The following is a 22,933-nucleotide window of genomic DNA, read 5'->3' as shown; positions in this document are numbered from 1 at the left end:
GTATTAAGAATGGAGTTCCAATCTTTATTATCCATTAATATCAGAGAGGTTAACACATGAACTGCTCTGCCTGATGAGCTAGCAGGAATGGCAGCTAAAGCTACAGGTGTTCCCACTAAAGGGTCCCTGTGGCAACACAATAAGCAAGGTGAATTATGGTCCCACATTGTGTCACCACAATACTTAATATTTCACTGATAAGTCCAAGATAATGTCAGATTTTCAACGTCAGTGTGCTGCCCGATATAAATATCACAACATTGGAATAGCAGTATAGCACAGACGCAGAAAGCTACTGTGTGTTGAGCGTGAAAGGTGACAGAAAGAGTTCCAGTAACAGCTCTGAAGACTTTCTCACCTAAAGCTTTGGGTGCTAGGATAAAAATGTTCGGGATATTTTTGAAGATTTCCAAAAGCCATTCAGCAGGCACATACATCTGCAGACTCTCTTGTTCCTGTAGCTTCAAAGACTGGGCAACAGAGAGGAGCTATCAGATCTATTTGATAAGCCCACGGCTTACGGGCTTACTGTCACACATGAAAGTACACACACATGTGCACACACAGTTTAGGCCACTTCAGGGCACTACAGGCTGTCGTGCAGAAGACACTATATCAAAGCCAGAACCCCCCTCTGCGGAATATCTGAGACACATCATTCAATCTGAGTGAAGGACAATCATCTTTTCTTAGATTTATGATATATGAGAGGTGGCTGATTGTGACACATGCTAAAGCAATGGACCTTTAAGGAATCTGTAAAAAGCAACATAAAAACATAATCTCAGTTCTCATTACTTGAACTTTTTTCTAAATGTCAAAACTGTTAAAAAGTATTAATGGATCATTTCAGAAACGATTTGACATATTAACAGATTAAAAACTAGTGATATAACACCATGGTGAGTCAGACATGATATATTTAACAAATACTGTATGTTATAAAATGTAGGAATAGTCAATACATAAAAAATCCCAAATCCTAAATGTTGGGGAAAGCTCTGTATAAGCAAGCTACTGAATATTTCCAGGGACAATGTTGAGGGAGCAGCTTGTTGTTGATTGCAGTGTGGAAATGAGCAACCAGCCACAGGCTGCTGCTCTCCTGCAGGCAGCCAAATCTACAAGTGGATCATCACAAAGCATGAAGCCACTGCATCAGAGCAGAGAACCATCAGACCACATTTAGTGTCGCACACATTCATTATAAAGCAGTCACTTTTCAACCTCTTCATTGAAAAAGGCTCATATAAAGCATCACATTGTAACACTGGAACTCAAAGGTCTACAGTCTCCACACACTCTTAAATATATATAGTGTTAGAACCAATGTTGATTTGAATAGGCTTACATAGAACCATTACACCCCTGTCCCTCACATGTGACAGATTACACCAAATCACAGCCAAACTCCTGAATTCATAATGCACAGTTTGTTCCACAACTACATGTCTGATTGACATAGAGTTAGCGAGTGATTGACACATTTCTGATGAGACTGTGATAAAACATGCCAAAAGCCAGGAGAGACAGGTTGTTGCTTTTGCACCCTAATTGCCAGCAGAGAATACTAATTTCATCAAGCACGAACATCTGTTTTGAGTCATCAAGAAAATAAACTGCCTGTTTAAACCAAATGATCTGACACTAATTGGACAAAACAGTTAAAGGTGGGGTAGGTAAGTTTCAGAAACCGGCTCGAGTGCACTAAAATTTGAAAGTACACAGCCGAAAATAATCCGCCCCTTCCTTCAGACTTCCTTACAGAGCACTTCCTCCAACACACATGAACGCGCACATGACGTCAGCAGACTGGTGAAAGTGGCCGCCTGTTGCTGGCGAGTCATTGAAGTACTGCTGCAATGCACGCCCAATGACGGCACGCCCAATGACGGCACGCCCAATGAGGGCACGCCCAATGAGGGCACGCCCAATGAGGGCACGAGATGGAAGGCTGACAGACAGGGCGGCAATCCAATCAGTTTAGCCGGCGGCTAAACGGATTGGTTGTACTTTTTACAGTATTACGGCTTCCACAGATGACATTTTTTTATGGATTTTTTGTCAAAGCACTTAAGATATTCATTGCTATCGGGATGTTAAGAGCATTCCATGGAATATAACAAAAAGTGTATCTCGAGCCGGTTTCTGAAACTTACCTACCCCACCTTTAAGTTATTGTCAACATTGCAAACTGTTATTTCTATGTAGAAAGTAGTGAAAAACATTGGAAATCTGGCCACCCCAAGGGTCTTCAGTTCTCTGGAAGATGCATTACATAATGCTTCCCTCTACGAACTTTCTGCATAAATATATAAGTAGTTCAACTAATATTTTACTGCAAAATCAACAGATAGCGTATCACTGGGTTATATGTACCCCTAAGACTCTACTTGTAGAAATATTGTTTGCTCGGAGGTAGGGGTGTAACGGTTCACAGAAGTCACGGTTCGGTTCGTACCTCGGTTTGGAGGTCACGGTTCGGTACAACAAGAAAAAGCAAAAAAAAGTCCCAAATGCATAATTCCAGGTTTGTTGTTATTTATGTTTGAACAGTAGTGCAAGTTTCAGTTTAAAAATAAAGAACTCTGACATTTTGAATAATTAACTGTATTAAACAGTTAAAAACAAACCATACACAGTACCAGGGCCGCCCCTGGCCAACTTGGGGCCCCAAGCGACATTGTGAGATGAGGCCCCCCTCCAACCGACAGGAGTGAAAAAAAATGTTTTGGAAACAAAGTAGGCTACTTTGCAAATATAATTCCTGTTTATTATTATTATCAACACAGTTACTTTTTTATACAGTGAGGTAAATGGTAAATGTGCATGTATGTCGTTCAGTATGCGTGTACAGGTGAATACGTCTGCATTTCCTGCCAAATACTAGCCTCAAAAAGATTAGAATATAATTAATGGAAATAAACTACTTCTACTAATAATAATAATAATAATAATAATAATCAATTCAATAATATAAATACTATATTATTTTATTAAAATATAGTTGTAATATAGTCAAGACAAAACATGCTTATGACATGCTCAAAAACTGATATTTCTTAAATCTGTATTCTAGTTCTCTCTGTCAGCAATGTATCAACAACTACACACACATTTCTATCAGTATTTCTCTGTGTTGTGGTTGACATGATTATGACTGCAGGAGTTAAGGGGAGAGGCTGAGCATCACCATGAAATGTGGAATTTGACATAAAAATGAATAAGAGGGGAACAAATGCTCCATGTTTTTAAGCTGTAAACTTTAACTGTTATGTAAGCCAACTAGACATACAGTGTATCACTCTTCCTCCTGTACATTAGCAGATAAAAGGCATAACCAGGGGTGCACATCACTTTTTTGCCCTGGTTCTCAAAGGAGCACCTGGAGATGTTGCTTGGTGCTCATCCTTAAAATGAAATAAACCGTAACTTTTGAGGGGGTCTTGACTTTATTTGCCAGACACACGGCACTGAACACACAGAGGTGAACACAGAACACACATGCAGAGGAGAACACAAGACAACATTAGCACGACCAGTAATCCTACAAGCTGTCATCACTACCCTCCTGACTGTTCTCCTCACTGTCTTCCTCTCTGTCAGACATGGTAGCTGATGATGTAGGCCTACTACTTTCTCTCTGGTTGAGTCTGCGATTAGCTGCTTGCATCCACAAGTCAACAGCTGGTTTTGGGTTGAAAGTCTCTGTTGTCATCTTAGACAAGTGGATGTAATCAAATAAGTATGTGAACATAACCAATAACCTACCATAGCCAATAACAAATGAATGTAACTTGTTTTATACATGTTGTTCATTCATATCTTATTTTACCTTAACATTTATTTATGCATTTTTTTTTATCTCTCCAGTTTTAAAGGATATTTTTGGTTACTGTCCTATAGTATACATTGGAATGATTTCAAACCTGTTCATCCCAATAATTATAAAGGAGTGCCTTGGAAATATGTGTTTACATAAATTGTGACCAAACCATTTGAACTTAGACTAAAGTGAACTATCTAAACACTCCGAGTCCTTTACCTCACTGAGCTGTAGTTATCAGCCTCTAAGTCTGACTGGAGAGGACTCTCCCTCCACATTATTGTAGAAACATCTTCTTCTTATATCCGTTAGAGCAGCTAGCACCAGATTCTAATAACAACAGCGCCGGTGCACCCTTCTCTCTCTCCCACGCTCACTTTGGCTGTGAGCTGCGGGCGCCAGATAAGCCAACATCCCCCATGTTCATCACTTACAGCGCCCATCGTACAGGGCAAATGAATGGTGTAACCGGGTTGAAAAGGGTGTTACATTTACTTAATTATGATATTGTTACATCAAGGCTGAAATTTAGGATGAGCCCCAACGGTCAAAATGTTTTTTTCCCTCCCAGAACTGCCAGCGCAGCACCTCCCCAGATCTGGCGCCCTAGGCGAACATCTATAACGCCAGTGCTACGGGCCGGCCCTGAGTTTGTGTCTGTGTGTCTGTGTGTCTGTGTGTCTGTGTGTCTGTATGTCTGTGTGTCTGTGTGTCTGTGTGTCTGTGTGTCTGTGTGTCTGTGTGTCTGTCTGTCTGTCTGTGTGTCTGTGTGTCTGTGTGTCTGTCTGTCTGTCTGTCTGTCTGTCTGTCTGTCTGTCTGTCTGTCTGTCTGTCTGTCTGTCTGTTTATCTCCATTAGCCTATATGCTATGCAGAGACTGCCTTCTTCATGTCGTGAATTGCAGCTGATGTTTTAATATGGCAATTGGCAATTTGACTTATACAACATTTGCAAGTTGTACATTTCACTCATACAATAACCCACCTTCGAGTGATGCTCTAGTTTCTTCATGTTTTGTTTTTTTTCCCTCTTGCTTGCGCCGGACTGAAACTGTCTTTTCACCGACATCTCTTCACCTGCACTAGTGGCCGTATCAAAGCCGTGATTGGTCAGATGTCGATTCATTGCAACGGTGTCGGTTTACAGACGTTCTCCCCTTGTAACGAATACCGTTACACCCCTACTCGGAGGTAGTTTTAGCAAAAATCTTTTTCAGTAGCCAGGAGCTATTTCCTAACCTTTTTGAGCGTACATTTTTGTTTGTTTAGCAATGCCCTGAGTCTGATTCATGCAGCTAAGCATATTTTTACCTGGCAGCTGTCAAATAAAACCACAGTTTTCTAAGTTGTCTTTTAAAATGCTTCCCTGGAGCCGTTTGGGAGTGTAGCATAGCTCTAGGGCTTCTCTACAGCAGTTAATGAGGAAACTTTTCTCATTTAGAATTCCCAGACCTAGCCCATGGCAACTGGGGTACGATCAAAAAGTTACATCAATGAACGTAGCTCTTGATACATAGAAAAACAAAAACAAGGGCGAGATACACATCCCAGTTCTTACCTCTGGTGTCAGAGCGTTGTTGTCTGTAGTTTGGCTGGAGAGCAGGATGTGAGTGAAGCCTTCCTCCTTCCTGACCACGATGTCTCGGAATCGACAGTTGCTCTCGTTCTGTCGCACGTTATACCTGAGCCGCTTGTCGAACACGTAGCCTTTATCCTCGGCCAGCTTCCGTTTTACTGAGCTGTGTTGATGCATCTTGCCGTTGGCCAGAGGAGGGCCTGACACTGAGGAGGAAGGACAAAACAGGTCAATGTCTCTTCTTGGACGTGTGTAGATTTTAGACAGTTAATCACAAACCACCAAAGAAACATTGTCTGAAATATGAATTTAAAATAAAATAAAAATGTATTGGATTTTTCAACCATGTTGTTGATTCAAATGTTATCCATTTCAATCGTTCGCTGTACTAGGAGTTAACTTTGATAAATATACAGGATACAGGATTTAGAAGGAACATTTTGGGATAACGATTTAAACACCAATCCACATTATTTATACTTCCACCAGGGGAAATTACCAGAGACTTTTCAAAGGATGTTGACAGAGTAGCTCCTAATTCTAAGAGATAAGCTTAGTATACAAATTATTTGTGGAGCTTGATTTTACTGGGTCTACAATATATTTGCATATCTGATGTTGAAAGGTTGTTGGTCTAGGTGTGCAACATTCCCTAAATAATTATGTATATGTGTCTTGTTGTTATGACATCATTCTGTATATTAACAAATATCAAATAGGTGGTGTGAAAGTTGAAAAAACAAGCATTAAACAAAGAAAATTGAGAACATGAAGTTTGCATCCATGTCTACAACTAAAATGTTCTATCATACAATTTGAACTTTGACTAGAATCAGATATATGGACATGCACTCAAAGCGTAGATTGAGGAATTATAGTTATTACATTTGTTGTAATAAGTTTTTTATTTTGCATATTCCATTCGCTTTTGTCAGGACAATTTACTGACGTCATTATGGATTTGTATGTAAGAACTCCTGCCACTCACTGACTTCCTGTGCCCTTGCTATCATCTATTTCTGTCATCACACAACATTTACTCTGCATGATATCAGAGCTTTCACAGTGGGATTCATTGAATTAGAATTTCTGTTGATTACATTAACATATCTGGCTTTTATAGAGCACACACACACTTTTTTCTGATTTGCTAAGTTTTTAAGGCCTTTTCACACAGAGAGAACTTGACTTTTTGCAGTGCAATCTAGAGAACCATTGTGAATTAAACATTTTGTTCACCTACAATGGTAAAAAGGTTTTCTGTAAAAGCTGAGAAACAAATATCTCTCTCACTTTCATTACATGAGTAGATAACAAAATAAATAACCTTGACTAAAGCAAAATATGAGTCCTTTGTATAAGATTTAGAGATGCAGTAGTCATGCGTCACTCAGGAACACAAGCGCAATCTTCCAGCAAGTGGTGTGATGATTTTTTGAAACATTTTAAACACGTCAGTGATAAGGATGCTAATACAAAGCTGGGTTTTTACCACAAACAACTGTCTGATATTAAAAAAGTCAGTGGAGACTTTAAAACGATCTAAAAGCCCTCTATGAGAGTCTCTGTTTTTAACCATGAAGGACTTCCATATAAATAATGCAGTGGAGCTGTAGACCCTGCCAGCACTTTACAAATCAGCAGATCTTGACCTTTGAATCACTGATAGAAACAGCAATCGCAAATTAAGACAAAAAGAGTTTGCTACACAGAAACTACACATTTGGCATGTTTACATTTACAAGATTTCTAAGACTCAAACCTAACATTTGACAATTTAAATGATAGTTGAAAATGACAAATACACAGCGATTAGCCTGGAAACATGGGATTTCTAATGGCAGCAGTGATTCCAAACGGTTGTAGGACAAGAAGCTGTGGCTTTGGTTTTACTCACAGCCTCTAGACACATGATAACACTATGCTGAACAATTCTAGATAATTAAGACGTGCTGTCAGAAAGTGGTGCAGAGTGCTTCCGTTATGAAGCTCATTGTCACAGAGACGCCAGCATCACAATCATTATAATTTATTAACAATTGCAACATTTCTTTGCTGCTGGCCTAAAATCAGAGGCAACCTCTTTCAGCAGATTACTGGGTGGAGCTGAGGGTGCTGAATGGGGTGAGCACGTAGTCTTTCAAGGATTAGGAAATAAGGATCCATAACGGCTGCCAGACAGATATCTGTTAGGTTGGTAGCTTTAATGTTCTCACATAGAGACGACCCGGTCTCCCTATTGTGGGGCTTTGAAACATGAGAGAACAACTGACTGACTCCATATAGAAGTCCAATGGAATATTTTCTATTTTGAATTTTACTTTCTTGTGTTTCTAATTGGCATAACCTCAAAAGTACACTAGCCAAAAGTGAAATACGTTGAATATTGGCAGGAGCTGGTCGATAACAGACAGCAAAACTGAGAGCACATACTGTACATACAGTGGGGCAAAAAAGTATTTAGTCAGCCACCAATTGTGCAAGTTCTCTCACTTAAAAAGATGAGGCCTGTAATTTTCATCCTAGGTACACTTCAACTATGAGAGACAGAATGGGGGAAAAGAATCCAGGAAATCACATTGTAGGATTTTTAATGAATTCATTGGTAAATTCCTCTGTAAAATAAGTATTTGGTCACCTACAAACAAACAAGATTTCTGGCTCTCACAGACCTGTAACTTCTTCTTTAAGAGCATCCTCTGTCCTCCACTTGTTAACTGTATTAATGGCACCTCTTTGAACTCGTTATCAGTATAAAAGACACCTGTCCACAACCTCAAACAGTCACACTCCAAACTCCACTATGGCCAAGACCAAAGAGCTGTCTAAGGACACCAGAAACAAAATTGTAGACCTGCACCAGGCTGGGAAGACTTAATCTGCAATAGGTAAGCAGCTTGGTGTGAAGAAATCAACTGTGGGAGCAATTATTCGAAAATGGAAGACATACAAGACCACTGATAATCTCCCTCGATCTGGGGCTCCACGCAAGATCTCACCCCGTGGGGTCAAAATGATCACAAGAACGGTGAGCAAAAATCCCAGAACCACACGGGGGGACCTAGTCAATGACCTGTAGAGAGCTGGGACCAAAGTAACAGAGGCTACCATCAGTAACACACTACGCCGCCAGGGACTCAAATCCTGCAGTGCCAGACGTGTCCCCCTGCTTAAGCCAGTACATGTCCAGGCCCATCTGAAGTTTGCTAGAGAGCATTTAGATGATCCAGAAGAGGATTGGGAGAATGTCATATGGTCAGATGAAACCAAAATAGAACTTTTTGGTAAAAACTCAACTAGACGTGTTTGGAGGAGAAAGAATGCTGAGTTGCATCCAAAGAACACCATACCTACTGTGAAACATGGGGGTGGAAACATCATGCTTTGGGGCTGTTTTTCTGCAAAGGGACCAGGACGACTGATCCGTGTAAAGGAAAGAATGAATGGGACCATGTATCGTGAGATTTTGAGTGACAACCTCCTTCCATCAGCAAGGGCATTGAAGATGAAACGTGGCTGGGTCTTTCAGCATGACAATGATCCCAAACACACCGCCCGGGCAACAAAGGAGTGGCTTCGTAAGAAGCATTTCAAGGTCCTTGAGTGGCCTAGCCAGTCTCCAGATCTCAACCCCATAGAAAATCGTTGGAGAGAGTTGAAAGTCTGTGTTGCCCAGCGACAGCCCCAAAACATCACTGCTCTAGAGGAGATCTGCATGGAGGAATGGGCCAAAATACCAGCAACAGTGTGTGAAAACCTTGTGAAGACTTCCAGAAAACGTTTGACCTCTGTCATTGCCAACAAAGGGTAAAAACAAAGTATTGAGATTAACTTTTGTTATTGACCAAATACTTATTTTCCACCATAATTTGCAAATAAATTCTTTAAAAATCAGACAATGTGATTTTCTGGATTTTTTTTCTCATTTTGTCTCTCATAGTTGAGGTATACCTAGGATGAAAATTACAGGCCTCTCTCATCTTTTTAAGTGGGAGAACTTGCACAATTGGTGGCTGACTAAATACTTTTTTGCCCCACTGTATATGCACATATTCTGCATGTTCTTTATTTGAGAACAGCCCAGTAAAAGGCCTGACCCCCATAACTAAGAACACAACATTTCTTTAACAGGTATTATGGATAATGAGAATAGACAAACTCATTATTAATCCTACCAATTACATTTGTATGTTACTGTTAAAATATGGTAAAAAACAAAACAATCATTCTCATCTGGATTTTGAACAAGTTTACTTTTCGTAAACGTTTGTAATGATTAACAATAGGCGTACAGGCCCTGGACTGTGACCCAGGAGTGAATGTCAAAGGCGTTATCAGCTTCTCCTGTAGTAAAGGTTTAGGAGGAGCTTCAAAAGCTGTGTGTAAGTAGGTGTCACTACAGCAGAAATGTTTTCCTGCATCTATAAAACAGGATATGATAAGGAAAAACATTTTCGGTTAAAACTTCTATGCATGTCATTGACTGGTCTGTGAGTCCTATATCCATTAAATGTACAAATATAAACAGGATACATCTGCACGGCTTATATTAGCCATTGCTATTTTTAGCCAATCAAACATACTGTATATCAGTACGGTATGGACTTACATGTCTAACAGCTAATAGGCAGGAATACATGGCAGTACAGACAGGTAATTGGTAATGTCCACCCACACTCTTCTAATGCCAATTTTCCACTTGTGATACACTACCTCATTTAGTCCTCTCTGTCATTTTGTATTACAAAAATATCCATACCAACTGCTGACACTCAACTCTTTTGTCTAGCTGTGACATTTAAAAAGGCAGACTGTCACTTTTAAAAAGGAACACATATTCTCCCTCTTTAAAAATATCACACCCTTGTGTAACAAAGTACACGCACAGATGTAGCTGCTACAGCTTTACTTGTTCTGATTGGACTCTTGGTGTCTGATGTGAGCTCATGCTGGCAAACTTTAGGTAGATATTGCTGTGTAACTGAGATTATCAAATCGGTTTGCTTGTTACTGTTACGCACGAAAAGTTTATTATTATTATATTCCGCCGACTTATTTTGGCCCTCTTCTCCTCCCGCATTGAACATCGCAGAAACTCAGTTCGAACATCAAAACGTTCAGCTCGGTCGGGAATCGATGGCTATTACTTTTCTCATTCATAACTTTCATAATTCCAGAGATACATCCCATAATACATCACATTTTTAACCATTGAAGTCAATAGAGAAATTCTTCAACAAATCTTCATGCGTCTTCAACTGCTAACTGTTCATTCATACTTTCACTCAGAAACCTCATTCTAACTTTAAAATGTTACACATCTTTCTGTCATTATTCGAGTAAAACAACTTTTAAATCTGATTCTTACTTTTAGAGATATTAAACATTGTTTAGACCTTGTTTTAGAGGTTTTCTTCAGATTTTAACATTAACTAGAGTGCGTGATGTCACAGCTAGAGGGTAGGAAATCTTGAAATTTGCCTTCATATATTTTTTTAAAACTGCCATAATTCCCAAACCCTACATTCCTGAGACATAATTTTTCATGACAAACGTAGGAAAACATCTCGTAGCTTGAAAAATGACAAATAATTAAGCAAAACAATTCAACAAAATGCCTCTTGAGGGCATGAAGTGACAAAAACGTTCAACATTCCTCCATTAAAGGAATGGTATGCTCATGACACTCATTTTTAAATAATTATCATCCGATAAAACAGACCAGTCTCTGCCAGTCTCTCTTTTTTTTTTTTTCATCCGATGACATTATCAGTGATTTTAAACTGATTAATTACAGAAATAACATCAACACTGTGGGCGGCGCCATTTTACCGGACGTGACGTAAACCATGCGTTTGGTTTCGAGGACACGTTGATGTTCATGTTATTTACTGTAGTTACTCTCTTCAAATATGCCTCATTGTATCGCGAAACATTGCCACAATTCTGATAGGAACAATCCACGGAATGCTCGGTTCCATCTGTTGCCAAAAGGTAAGCGTAGGAAGTACGTTCGGAGGCAGTGGCTAGCGAAATGTGGCCGGCCCGAACCGAAAGATCCACAGGCGCATGTATGCAGCGAACATTTCAAGTTTCCGGACGACTACTATGAGTATGATAAAACATAACATGGGATTTATTGAACAACCATTACTTAATGGAGATGCAGTACCATCGGTCTTTCTGGTGTCATCACCGACCAGGACACCAGTTCGGCCAGTTGAGAAATCGCCCTCTGCAAGTGTGAAGCGACGGAGGACCAGAAGTAGTGCTCGGAGTAAGAATAAGGTATGTTATGGCGCATTTCCATTGCAGCGGGTAGCCCCGTTTAAACGTCCTTTATCGTCCAGGCCAGGCCAGTTTTTGGTGGCCTTTCCATATAGCGTAGTACCGGCTAGTGGGTATTTCCCCCCAGTTTTTCCGGCCCCATAAAATCGTGGTTCTAGGGCCAGGGACAACGAGGCTGAGTATGCTAAACTAGAGAGGGAATCGCTAGCAAGGGTGGTACTACATGCATACATATCTAGTAATCAAAATCATTGTATCTACTAAGTAGTACTAAGTAGGCTCGAACCTGTATGGCTGAATTCCCCCTTCCAATCTCTTCATATTGCTCAAAACTTCGCCATGTTTTCACGTGTTTACAAAGTGAACGCATGGATGACGTCACGACCATCATGTGACTACTGAAAATGGGCAAAATGACAGCGGCCTGACGGAATATACAGGTTTTGATAAAAAAAGAGCTATAAAATCATTATTTACCGGGGAATATCGCTGATTTCTTCAGGGTATGGTTTAAACATAATGTTTCACTAAATACTGAAGTTTTGATTAATTATCTAATGAGTGGAGCATTCCTTTAAAGCCCATTGTAATTTCAGGCAGATATTTCCTCACGGCAGCAGCCGCACACCTTTAGTTAAACTGCCAAAAAGGCCACATTATTAACCCGAAACTACACAAAAATTACACTTCAGATACTCAACTTCCTTGACATGCTTCACGTTTTGAAATTTCACAGATATCCGTTACGGTTCTTCCACAAAACGTTCACATGTAAGAGGTTTATCTCTCATTCAGAACAATGGAAACCTGTGATCTCTGCACACCTCATTAGTTCAAATATAAACACCTGTGTAATGGAACACGATGATGTCATCACTCCAACTGACATGCAGCAGACTTCAACAGTCCAGCCATGAAGACATCGTCGGGACAGTTTTGAGATTTCTTCAAATGCCGTTGCCATGGCAACACAATGCTCGCCTTGAAACACGGTTTTCTCATAACTTCAGTGAAAATACTCCAAACAGCCCAAAACTTCACAGGTTTGATAACGATGCAGCCATCAATGCATCTAAGCGTAGTATGGGGTGTCATCAAATGCCGTTGCCATGGCGACAGACCACTCGCCATGAAACAGGATGTCGCTGTAAGTCCAATGGACACGGTCCAATCGTCCCCCAATCTTCACTTGTATATCACCGGTCCATGCCTCAACAGCTCTACCTCAAATCTGAGATCTCACCATATGCCGTTTCCATGGAAACGCATCCCTCACCATAAAACATGATGTCGCTATAACTCCTATGAAAATGTTCAAAAAGTGCTCAAACTTCACATGTGTGCTAACAGTCCAGCCGTGAAGACATCTACGGGATAGTTTTGAGATTTCTTCAAATGCCGTTGCCATGGCAACACAATGCTCGCCATGAGACACGGCTTTCTCATAACTTCAGTGAAAATACTCCCAACGCCCCAAAACTTCACAGGTTTGGTAACAATGCAGCCATCAACGCATCTAAGCGTATTATGGGGTGTCATCAAATGCCGTTGGCATGGCGACAGATCATTCGCCATCAAGTTAGTTCAGAAGTTTGCAGTTAAAATATTCTGCTGCTTTTCCAAGCCTTTTTACTTTCTTTTTTTCTCTCATCACACATTCAAGCCCCCAGTGTTCATGTATCATTTCAATCTAAATTCTTCACTTTCTTCTTACACATTACATTTCAGCATAGCAGTTTAGCGTCAGCTTTTCAGCATAACGCATTCCCACTAGCAATTTATTCAGGAATTGCATTCTCTAGTTTTATGACTGTTCTCTACTTGTGCTATTGTTATTTTCATTTGAACATTTACCATTATCCTGTACTGTTATCGTACATTGAGGCTGAGGGGGCCAAGGTTCAGCAAAGGTTATTCTCAATTAACCTGTGATGTCTGTTAGTGGCTCTAAAACATAATGGATACAATAGTACAATAATTCTGGTTCACTTTTGCGCTCTTTAAATGCTACCATATTAGCCATCAGATGACAATGTCAATATCTCTATTAAAGGTCTCAGATATATACAAAACATGTCTCTGAAGTGTTTGGCTCAAAATACCAAACAGATCACCCAATGTAGCATCCCATAATCCCCTCTGTTTCAGCCCTGTTTCAAAAGTGCTGATTCTGTCTGTTACTTTAGATGAAAATAAGGAGCCACTCCCCACGCCCCTCTGAGAAATATTTGGTTAAAAATAACACAATGGTGCTCTAGGAGGAGATTCAGGGGGAAAAGGGGGGGGGGGGGGGTTACCTTGGTTGGTTATTGGCTAATGGTTACACAAGCCAAATAATCCTTATGACATCATAAAGGGGCCAAAATCTGATCAGCTCATTTTCAGAGAGGTTTTTATGAGGTGAGCAAATCTTTTTTCCTGACATTTTCAGAACCTCTTTACACAGAGGGGACACATGTTTATGTATAAAAGACAGGAAAAAGTGGATTTTGCATAACAGGTGACCTTTAACATCTTACTTAGCTCAGTGGTGAACTGTTGTCCAGTGGTTTCCATGGCTCCTAGTTCTCTTTCCGCTCTGTCCAAAGGGAGTCTATGTGGCCTTGCTGTTGTCCTGTACATGAGAGGGTCCATGTCTCCATTCTGCAGTCCGTTATGAGGGACCCTCATTGGAGGAACAAAGTGATGCCCTCCCGGTGGAGGAGCCTTGTACGTCATGGCTTTTCTTATCCGATCCCCTAAGGCATGTTTCCCAGGTCCGACAGCCACCTTCTTCTGCTTCTGCGTGGGACCACCTGACCCTGAACTTCCCATCCCCAGAACAGCTCCTACTCTAACTCCAACAGCTGGGCCATACGTCCTTTTTTTCTTTCGGGTCTCAGATCGAGCTCTGGAGTTTTCTGTAGCAGATGGCTGGCTGGTGATAAGGGGCTCCTGACGATTTTTTGGAACCTTGGGCCGTTTGTGTGAATGCAGTTTCAGGCTGTTGTACTGGTCAATAAATTCCTCGCAGTGCAGTAGGTGGTGCTCTGGCTCCCATGTGTCCTCCTTACTGCCATAACCTTTCCATCTTATCAGGTATTCCCACTTGCCCTTCTTGTTCCGCCTCTTGTCCACGATGCGCTCCACCTGAAGGCAACATACAAAGAAATTAGGAAAGGTTTTATAGAATAAAACATGATGTCAACAATGACCAAAGTAATATGACTATGTTTTTTGCCATAATCAAGTATTGCTGTAATTATGTACAGTTTGATTTTTAACTGTATTTTGAGCCATTGCTAGGGAGTGTAAAAATGCAAAAAATGATATATTGTGTGATATTTGTCGTGTTCAATATTAGGGCTTATTCTCTGAGATGAGCTACAAGCTGCTATCATCAATAATCCTTAAACATCAGCCTTTGGAGGCCAAACCAAACCCAGAAAAGCCTGTGTAATTTAGAATATATTAGACCAGCAGAGAGCATAAAACATCAGCAAATGCTTATTTTGTCGAAGGTACTCTATTATGTGCATCTACGAAATAAATCCAGTCTAAAAAGGGACACTTTTCAGAAAATACACAAATTCTTATTCGATTAAACTACGTGAGTACGGTTCTGGTGTCTTTCTTTACAACCTGAATGTAATAAAGGATGGCATATAACACCAACACATATACATTTGAATTAAAAAAGGAAGATGGTGCATAAGGCAATGACATATTCCATCATTTGCTAAAGGACTAACTATGACATGATTGTCTACAAACTTGCGACCAATCACTCAACTAATCAGAGTGTGAATCATTGCTTTGCAATTCAACTTGATTGCATTCAACTTGATTTGCAAGTCAGAAGGTGCTGATAAGACTCTTCTGAGCAGTACCATAATTTCATATTAGCACATACATCCCTCTTTCACAGAGACAGATTAAACTTGGGGTTTTAATGCCAGTGAAAAGGAGCAGGAAGTAAACTAAAATGTAATATTTTGTGACTCCTTTGGATGAAAGATTTTGATATGATATACTCATTTACATCACCAAAAAGTATATAACACACAGGAAACAGACAAAATCACACATCAAATCACATAAAAACAGCCTTACCCCACACAAACATAGACTGTCAGCACCACCTATTCTCAAAATATGCAAGTCCAAACCTGCACCATTGATGACACAATACAGGTTTTGGTTGAATATATATGCGTAATGTTCTTTATCACTGCCTGACATCAGGGTACATTTATGCTGACAAACACATGACGTGCAATATACAAATCACAAGCATCCTCAGGCATCTTCTGATTTTAGTGTATAATAGCCAACAGTTACTCTAAAACAGGGATCACCAACTACATTTGTCCAAGGGCAGACACTTTCGGGGGTCAGCGATTTTATATATAACCCTGTCTTAACGGAGCCTCGTAGCGGGGGCTACTGCGGAGCTCATAAAGCAGACTCTTCACGTTAACGAAGGATCACTTCTTCGTCAGGGCAGGGAAGGCTACTGTCCCGCAGCTGCTGCCTCTCTGTTGGACTCTGTTGGGGGGGGGGGGGGGCGCATAAAGTAGAGATGGGTGAGTCCTGATTCATCCGGATCGTAGTAATGAGCTGGTTGTGACGAGTCTCCCCTCTCGATTAACCCGAGTCCTTTGAGTCCTACTCCTGGTGACGTATAAATTGCGTCGCTCGCTACCCTCCTTATAACATGTAAAATCACATTACAACGTACCCCAGTCAATCTGCCTAGCCTTTAGCAAGTAGGATAGCTGCCAGAAGTTATCGTTTGGCTCAGGGGACACGGATCAGTGCAACTTGCAACTTCCTGCAGACTCGTGCGGACTCAGAGCCGTAACCGTAGCAGATCCAGAGATCCAGGCAGACTCATCATGGACGAGTCAACAGCAGACTCAGATTCGCAAATCCTGACTCACTGAATCATGGGAACTTCCTTCACTTCCTGCAGACTTGGGGGGACTCAGAGCCGTAACCGTATAGCAGATCCAAAGATCCAGACTCGTCATGCACGAGCATAGCCGCGGAGACTGGGAAGTCATTTTACTTAGGAGGTGCGGACAAAAGTGGGGAGAGATTTCAACAACAGTAAAATTAAGTTTTTCAAATGTACACCATTTGCAGCACCGCCTCCAGCACCCCTACGTCCCGCGGCTATTGTGAGTCAACAGCAGACTCAGAGATTCGCAAATCCTGACTCACTGTGCAAAACATAGCAGACTCGTGTGGACTCAGAGCCATAACCGTATTGCAACAGATCCAGAGATCCAGCAGACTCGTCGTCATGCATTAGTCAACAGCAGACTCAGATTCGCCAAATTGCAAAATAACCCTTTTTTTTGTGATCAACATTTTTTATTAAAGCAAAAGAGACTGTGTAGCGGAGGTTAATGTAACGTTAGTTTAATATGCTTGTGAAATGCAACAACTTTTCGGTTTCACCGGTAGGATTTCTACGCTCTTGGTGATGCTGACTCATATGACTCAAAGGACTCGTATGATCCGGATCTTTTCAATGACTGACTCAGAAGACTCAGAGTCCGTAAAAGGATCCGGATTTGCCATCTCTAGCATAAAGCAGACTCTTCACGCTAACGAAGGATCACTTCTTCTTCAGGGCAGGGAAGGCTACGCAGTACGCAGGCTACTGTCCCGCAGCTGCTGCCTCTCTGTTGGACTCCGGTACTGCACATTACTCAGGAGACATTGTAAAAAAAAAACGAGAGGGGGGCGAACGCACTAACCACTCCAGCGCCACAGCGCGTGCCGGATGAGAATGTCTGGCATGCCAGATTTGGCCCGCGGGCCGCCAGTTGATGGTGACTGCTCTAAAAGATGCATGCTTATTCCAGCATTCTGGTCTTTAAGACTTAGAATACAAGTTTGTTAAAAGTACTCATAAGACATTTTGTGCTGTGAGACTGATGGAAAATAAACAGCCTTTGATCGGTGTGCCGCAGGGGTGTCACAGAAATGAACAGACAATTAGGTTGCTTAAAGTCCCAAACAATGTCACACTTAACAGCATTGCAGAGAGACACGCATGCAGAGAAAAGAAGAGAAGGAAGGAGAAAGCATGGGGTAAACCGGTGTAATCGGAGAGGGTTAGAAACACTTGATGCTCAAGAACGAGCTGGCACAGAGTTAGAAAATGTGGGGCAGTGTTATCCTCCAACACCAAGCATACAGTAGTGTTTTCACCACATTGTTTGTATACATTCTGACTATAGCAGCATTTTTTATATGAGGACCAAGCAAAAGGCTCCATTTACATTAAGCCATCTCAGATTGTAAAGACTATTTTGTGTGAAATGACCTGCATCAGCACTAGTGCTTTCGCTCTCTACAGGATTTTGCGGAGACATCTGCCCGCAGTAAAAACGGCTGAACAATCGAAAAAGGCCAATCTTTTCTTCTTCATCCTCTATTCAATTGTGTTATGTCCCCACTAAGGCCTAGGGGACCTGGAGACAATAACATACAACCAATAAAAATGAGGGAGTCAGCGTAACAGTTGACAAAAGGTTTATTTTGTGTAAACCCCGAACCGAACGGACATATCATTGAAACACTCTGTTGGTGAGGAGGAGGAGGAGTCAAAGGATTGTGCCAAACAAAAGAAACAAGCATAACAAAACCAGGCCTATCTCTACATCTACCCTTCGAAACCAAAACTCAAACAAAAAAACCCTCACTAACTAAACTACAAAGAATTTGACAAAACAATATACAGGGGTGGCAACAATCCGCTAACCTAGTGTGTCTGAACATTAGTTAGCTACGTGGTGAGAAATGTACAGGGTACCCCAGACTTACCTAACTCCTCCACCTCTCAACACACACACTTTCAAAAAGGTCAGACAATACAAAGAGAATGAGTTGCTAAACACTGCAGGCTCCTTCATCAGCAGCAGGCCCAGAGTGAGAGAGCGAGAAGACTTCCTGGGTGCCTCCTTTATGGTCGGCCCTGGCTGCTGATAGGCCAGCTGAGGGTGAGAGGATCCAATCAGCCATCAGACTCAGGTGCACAGGCAGATACCGATCAGCTGCTGATTAGCTGTGCAGAAGACAGGGAGAAGAGAGAAACACAGGAGGTGAAGGAAAACCACACAAGTACAGCCTGCCTGGCACGTAACACCCCCACACATATAAATCCAAACAGTATGTTTGGACCTGACAATGAACATGTTCTATTTACATAGCACGAGATAGTGCATCGGCAAGAACATTATCGGACCCCTTTTTATGGCTTATGTCAAGGTTGTAGTTCTGGACAATCAATGACCAACGCATAAGGCGTTGATTGTGGTTGTACATCCTTGAAAGAAAAACCAGCGGATTGTGATCTAGATAACAACCTGTCCTTCACTGCAAACATCGCTGCTACAACCCGTTGCTGCAGATACACGCTTTACAACATCAGGAAGATACGTCCCCAGCTGACACAGAAAGCGACTCAGGTTCTGGTCCAGGCTCTCGTCATCTCACGCCTAGACTACTGCAACTCCCTCCTGGCTGGTCTACCTGCATGTGCCATCCGACCTCTGCAGCTCATCCAGAATGCAGCGGCTCGTCTGGTCTTCAACCTTCCTAAATTTTCCCACACCACTCCGCTCCTCCGCTCCCTTCACTGGCTTCCGGTAACTGCTAGAATCCACTTCAAGACACTGGTACTTGCTTACCATGCTGCGAATGGATCTGGCCCTTCCTACATCCAGGACATGGTTAAACCGTACACCCCAGCGCGTGCACTACGCTCTGCATCAGCCAAACGACTCGCTGCGCCCTCGCTGCGAGGGGAACCCAAGTTCCCATCGGCAAAAACACGTGGGTTTGCTGTCCTGGCTCCAAGATGGTGGAATGAGCTCCCCATTGACATCAGGACGGCAGATAGCTTGCACATCTTCCGGCGCAAACTGAAAACTCATCTCTTTCGACTCCACTTCGAGCGTTAGAACTATTAACGAAGCACTTTTATACTAATAAAGGACTGGCTTACCTAAAGCCAGTTGAGTAGCACTTGAAATGTTTGGCTCTATGAAACCTGATGTACTTATATGATTCTGTTTTCTTCAAGGTTGTGTCTTCCTGGTCGAATGTACTTATTGTAAGTCGCTTTGGACAAAAGCGTCAGCTAAATGCAATGTAATGATCAGTGTATACCTTAATAGGTTTTACACTGGAGCCAAGATACACCTCAAAGTGCTGCAAGGCAAACAATAGAGCTAAAGCTTCTTTTTCAATAGTAGAGTACTTCAACTGATGTTTGTTAAACTTTCGGGAGAAGTAGCTCACGGGGTGATCGATGGCCTGTGCATCTTCTTGTAGAAGAACAGCCCCTGTCCCAACTCCACTGGCATCGACCTCGAGCTTGAATGGATTCGAAAAGTCTGGTGCAGAAAGAACAGGAGTCCAACACAGAATACCTTTTAGGCTCTCAAATGACTGTTGACACTCACCGGACCAAACAAAAGGCTTTGAGGGACTGGTCAACGTAGTGAGTGGGGCCGCCACCGAGGAGAAGTTTCTGTAGAAACGGCGATAGTACCCTGCCATTCCTAGGAAGCGGCGAAGTTCCTTCCTGGTGGATGGCACTGGGAGGGAGGCAATTGCCCTGATCTTTGCATCAGCAGGGCACACCTGCCCTCGACCAACCTGCTGACCAAGGTAGAGAACGGTACCTTTTCCAAACTCACATTTGGCAAGTTTAAGCGTTAGGGATGCGGCCGACAAGCATTTCAAAACTTCGCTTAAGGTAGACATGTGGCTAGACCAGTCATTAGAATAGACAACAATGTCGTCCAGATATGCCTTACAGTTTGGAACATGTCCTAATACAAGATTTACAAGCCTCTGAAAGGTGGCAGGTGCATTACACATACCGAAAGGCATCACAGTATACTGAAGGAAACGGTGTCACAAAGGCCGAGATGTCAGAAGCACGCTGTGTTAAAGGAACTTGCCAGTATCCACTTTAACATGTCCAGCTTACTGACAAATTGTGCAGGACCAATTTCATCGATGCAGTCATCAATGAGCGGTAATGGGTGTGCATCGGGGACAGTGACAGCATTAACCTTGCGAAAGTCAGTGCAGAATCTGGGACTTCCATCTGACTTTGTGTCTAGCACACAAGGGACGGGTGGCGCAGTGGTCTGTGCATCCGATCATCAGATCAAGGGGGAGTGCTGGGGAACTCCAGTTCGAAACCCGCTCCTGCCGCCACTGCGTCAGGCCGTTTTGTCCTTGGGCAAGACACTTCACCCGGATTTGCTCCTGTGGGTAATGTCCACAGTACATGTATAATACCAATGTGTACTTGTAAAAGCGCCTCGATGACCTCGAGGCGTGAAGATGGACGGTGTGGTGCAGTGCGCTGTGCAATGATCATCAGATCAAGGGGTGAAACCCGCCGCTGCTGCGTCTGTAAAGCCGGTGTGTCCTTGGGCAAGACACTTCACCTGAACTTGCTCCTGTGGGTATTGTCCACAGTATCTGACCATTGCATGTATGATATATGTGTAATGTGTGTATATGTAAAGCGCTTTGAGTCATTGAAAAAGCGCTATAATAAATGTAAGGAATTATTATTATTATTAAGGGGAACTCCAGGGAATGGAACTAGGCCTTGCAAATCCGTTTTTAAGTAGATACTCAACTTCCCTTTCCATAACCTCTCTCTTAACTGGGTTAACCCTGTACGCACGCTGTTTGATGGGCGAGGGGTTGGTCAAAACCACATCATGAGCTAGGACAGTAGTTTGTGAGGGAGTGTCATTAAAAAGACATGCAAAGTCAAATATCAGTTTCTGTATATCACTTCCTTGCATATCAGGAAGATGAGACAAGTAATTGAGCAAATCAGCCAATACCTCAGTATTGCTTAGTCTTGCCCCCTGTGGTGTTGCACTGCGCATCACCAACTCATCCTCATTTGAGCTCACCTTTGAAACTGAAGCCATAGGAGAGACGGTTGTCTCCACCTGGTGAGCTTTAGAAGACTCACTTTGGTCTTCCCTGGTGCAGTACTTCTTCAGCATGTTGATATTACACACTCTGGTAGGACGTCTGCGGTCAGGTGTTTGAATGACGTAGTTTGTTTCACCGAGCTTCTTATCTACAACATAAGGACCAGCAAATTTAGTAGACAGAGCAGAACCAGGTACAGGCAATAGAACCAACACCTTGTCACCTGGCTGAAACAAGCGCGCTACCGCCTTCTGGTCGTAGCGTTTCTTCATGTTCCCCTGGGTAGAGGTCAGAGCTTCCCTAGCCAAGGAGCAAGCACGATGTAGACGATCCTTAAGTTTGGCGACATACTCCGGGATACTGCAAACTTTTTTCGTTGGCATGATCAAATGCTCTTTAAGAACTCTTAAAGGACCTCTGAACTCATGTCCAAACACTAGCTCAGCAGGACTAAAACCTAGAGACTCCTGAACAGCTTCACGGGCAGCAAATAACACTAAAGGAACACCGTCATCCCAATCTTTATGAGATTCGTGGCAATGTTTTCTTAACATGCATTTCATAGTCTGGTGAAACCTCTCTAATGCCCCCTGACTTTCAGGATGATATGGGCTGGATGTCACATGCTTGATACCTAAGGTGTCAAGTACTCGGGCAAACACTTTAGACATGAAGTTGGTCCCTTGGTCTGTTTGAGCTACCTTCAAAATCTCTGGTTTTGAGTGGGCAACGGCTAAAATGAAAAGGAAAAGATGCATTTACAAATATGTAAACGATACATCATTTGTAAGTAAAAAACTAATATTATTACCCGAACTCAACAGTGTAAGAGTGCACTACATATTGTATTGCTACTTCCCATTTAAACTTGGAGCAAAAACACATACCATAGTTTTGTACTCAAAGTTGAACCAAGCAAAGTAAAGCAGGTAAAGACCTTTTTGTTTCAGTCCCAGAAGACTGAGATCAACTGGGGACTTAAAACCACTTGTTTTGTGTTTGATTTGACTGCATGCATGCACCATCATTGATTATTGCAATTGTTTTCGATGTATATTTATGGTTGAAATGCATTATTGTAATTCTCTTTATATAAGAGTGGAATAAATGTATTGTTATGTAAAAGGAAAATCTACGTTCATTGAGTGTGAACGCTGTATAAAGGTTTTCTTTCTAATCCATAGCTGTCAAAAAAACATTCATTATCCTTTCGTAACTTTTGCTTCTGGCTTTATTTATATCCTAAAGGTAGGCTTTGCTTTATTATCATAT

At 41.9% G+C, this 22,933-nt stretch overlaps 1 protein-coding gene across 1 annotated transcript in view; it reads right to left on the bottom strand.

Moving 5' to 3' along the window:
* The window catches only part of cdyl (chromodomain protein, Y-like), a 42,620-nt gene that overhangs the window by 4,576 nt on the left and 15,111 nt on the right, over positions 1 to 22,933 (bottom strand). The window contains exons 2-3 of the mRNA XM_034231574.1: positions 14,209 to 14,818; positions 5,384 to 5,607 (exon numbers count right to left, since the gene is read on the bottom strand). Coding sequence (XP_034087465.1) covers positions 5,384 to 5,607; positions 14,209 to 14,818 — 834 coding nt within the window. The remainder of the gene's footprint in view (positions 1 to 5,383; positions 5,608 to 14,208; positions 14,819 to 22,933) is intronic.

Source organism: Gymnodraco acuticeps, unplaced genomic scaffold (genome assembly GCF_902827175.1).
Source record: "Gymnodraco acuticeps unplaced genomic scaffold, fGymAcu1.1, whole genome shotgun sequence".
NCBI classification, from domain to species: Eukaryota; Metazoa; Chordata; class Actinopteri; order Perciformes; family Bathydraconidae; genus Gymnodraco; species Gymnodraco acuticeps.
Note: the sequence above shows the minus strand (reverse complement) of the source record. Positions and strands in the feature narration are given on the sequence as shown.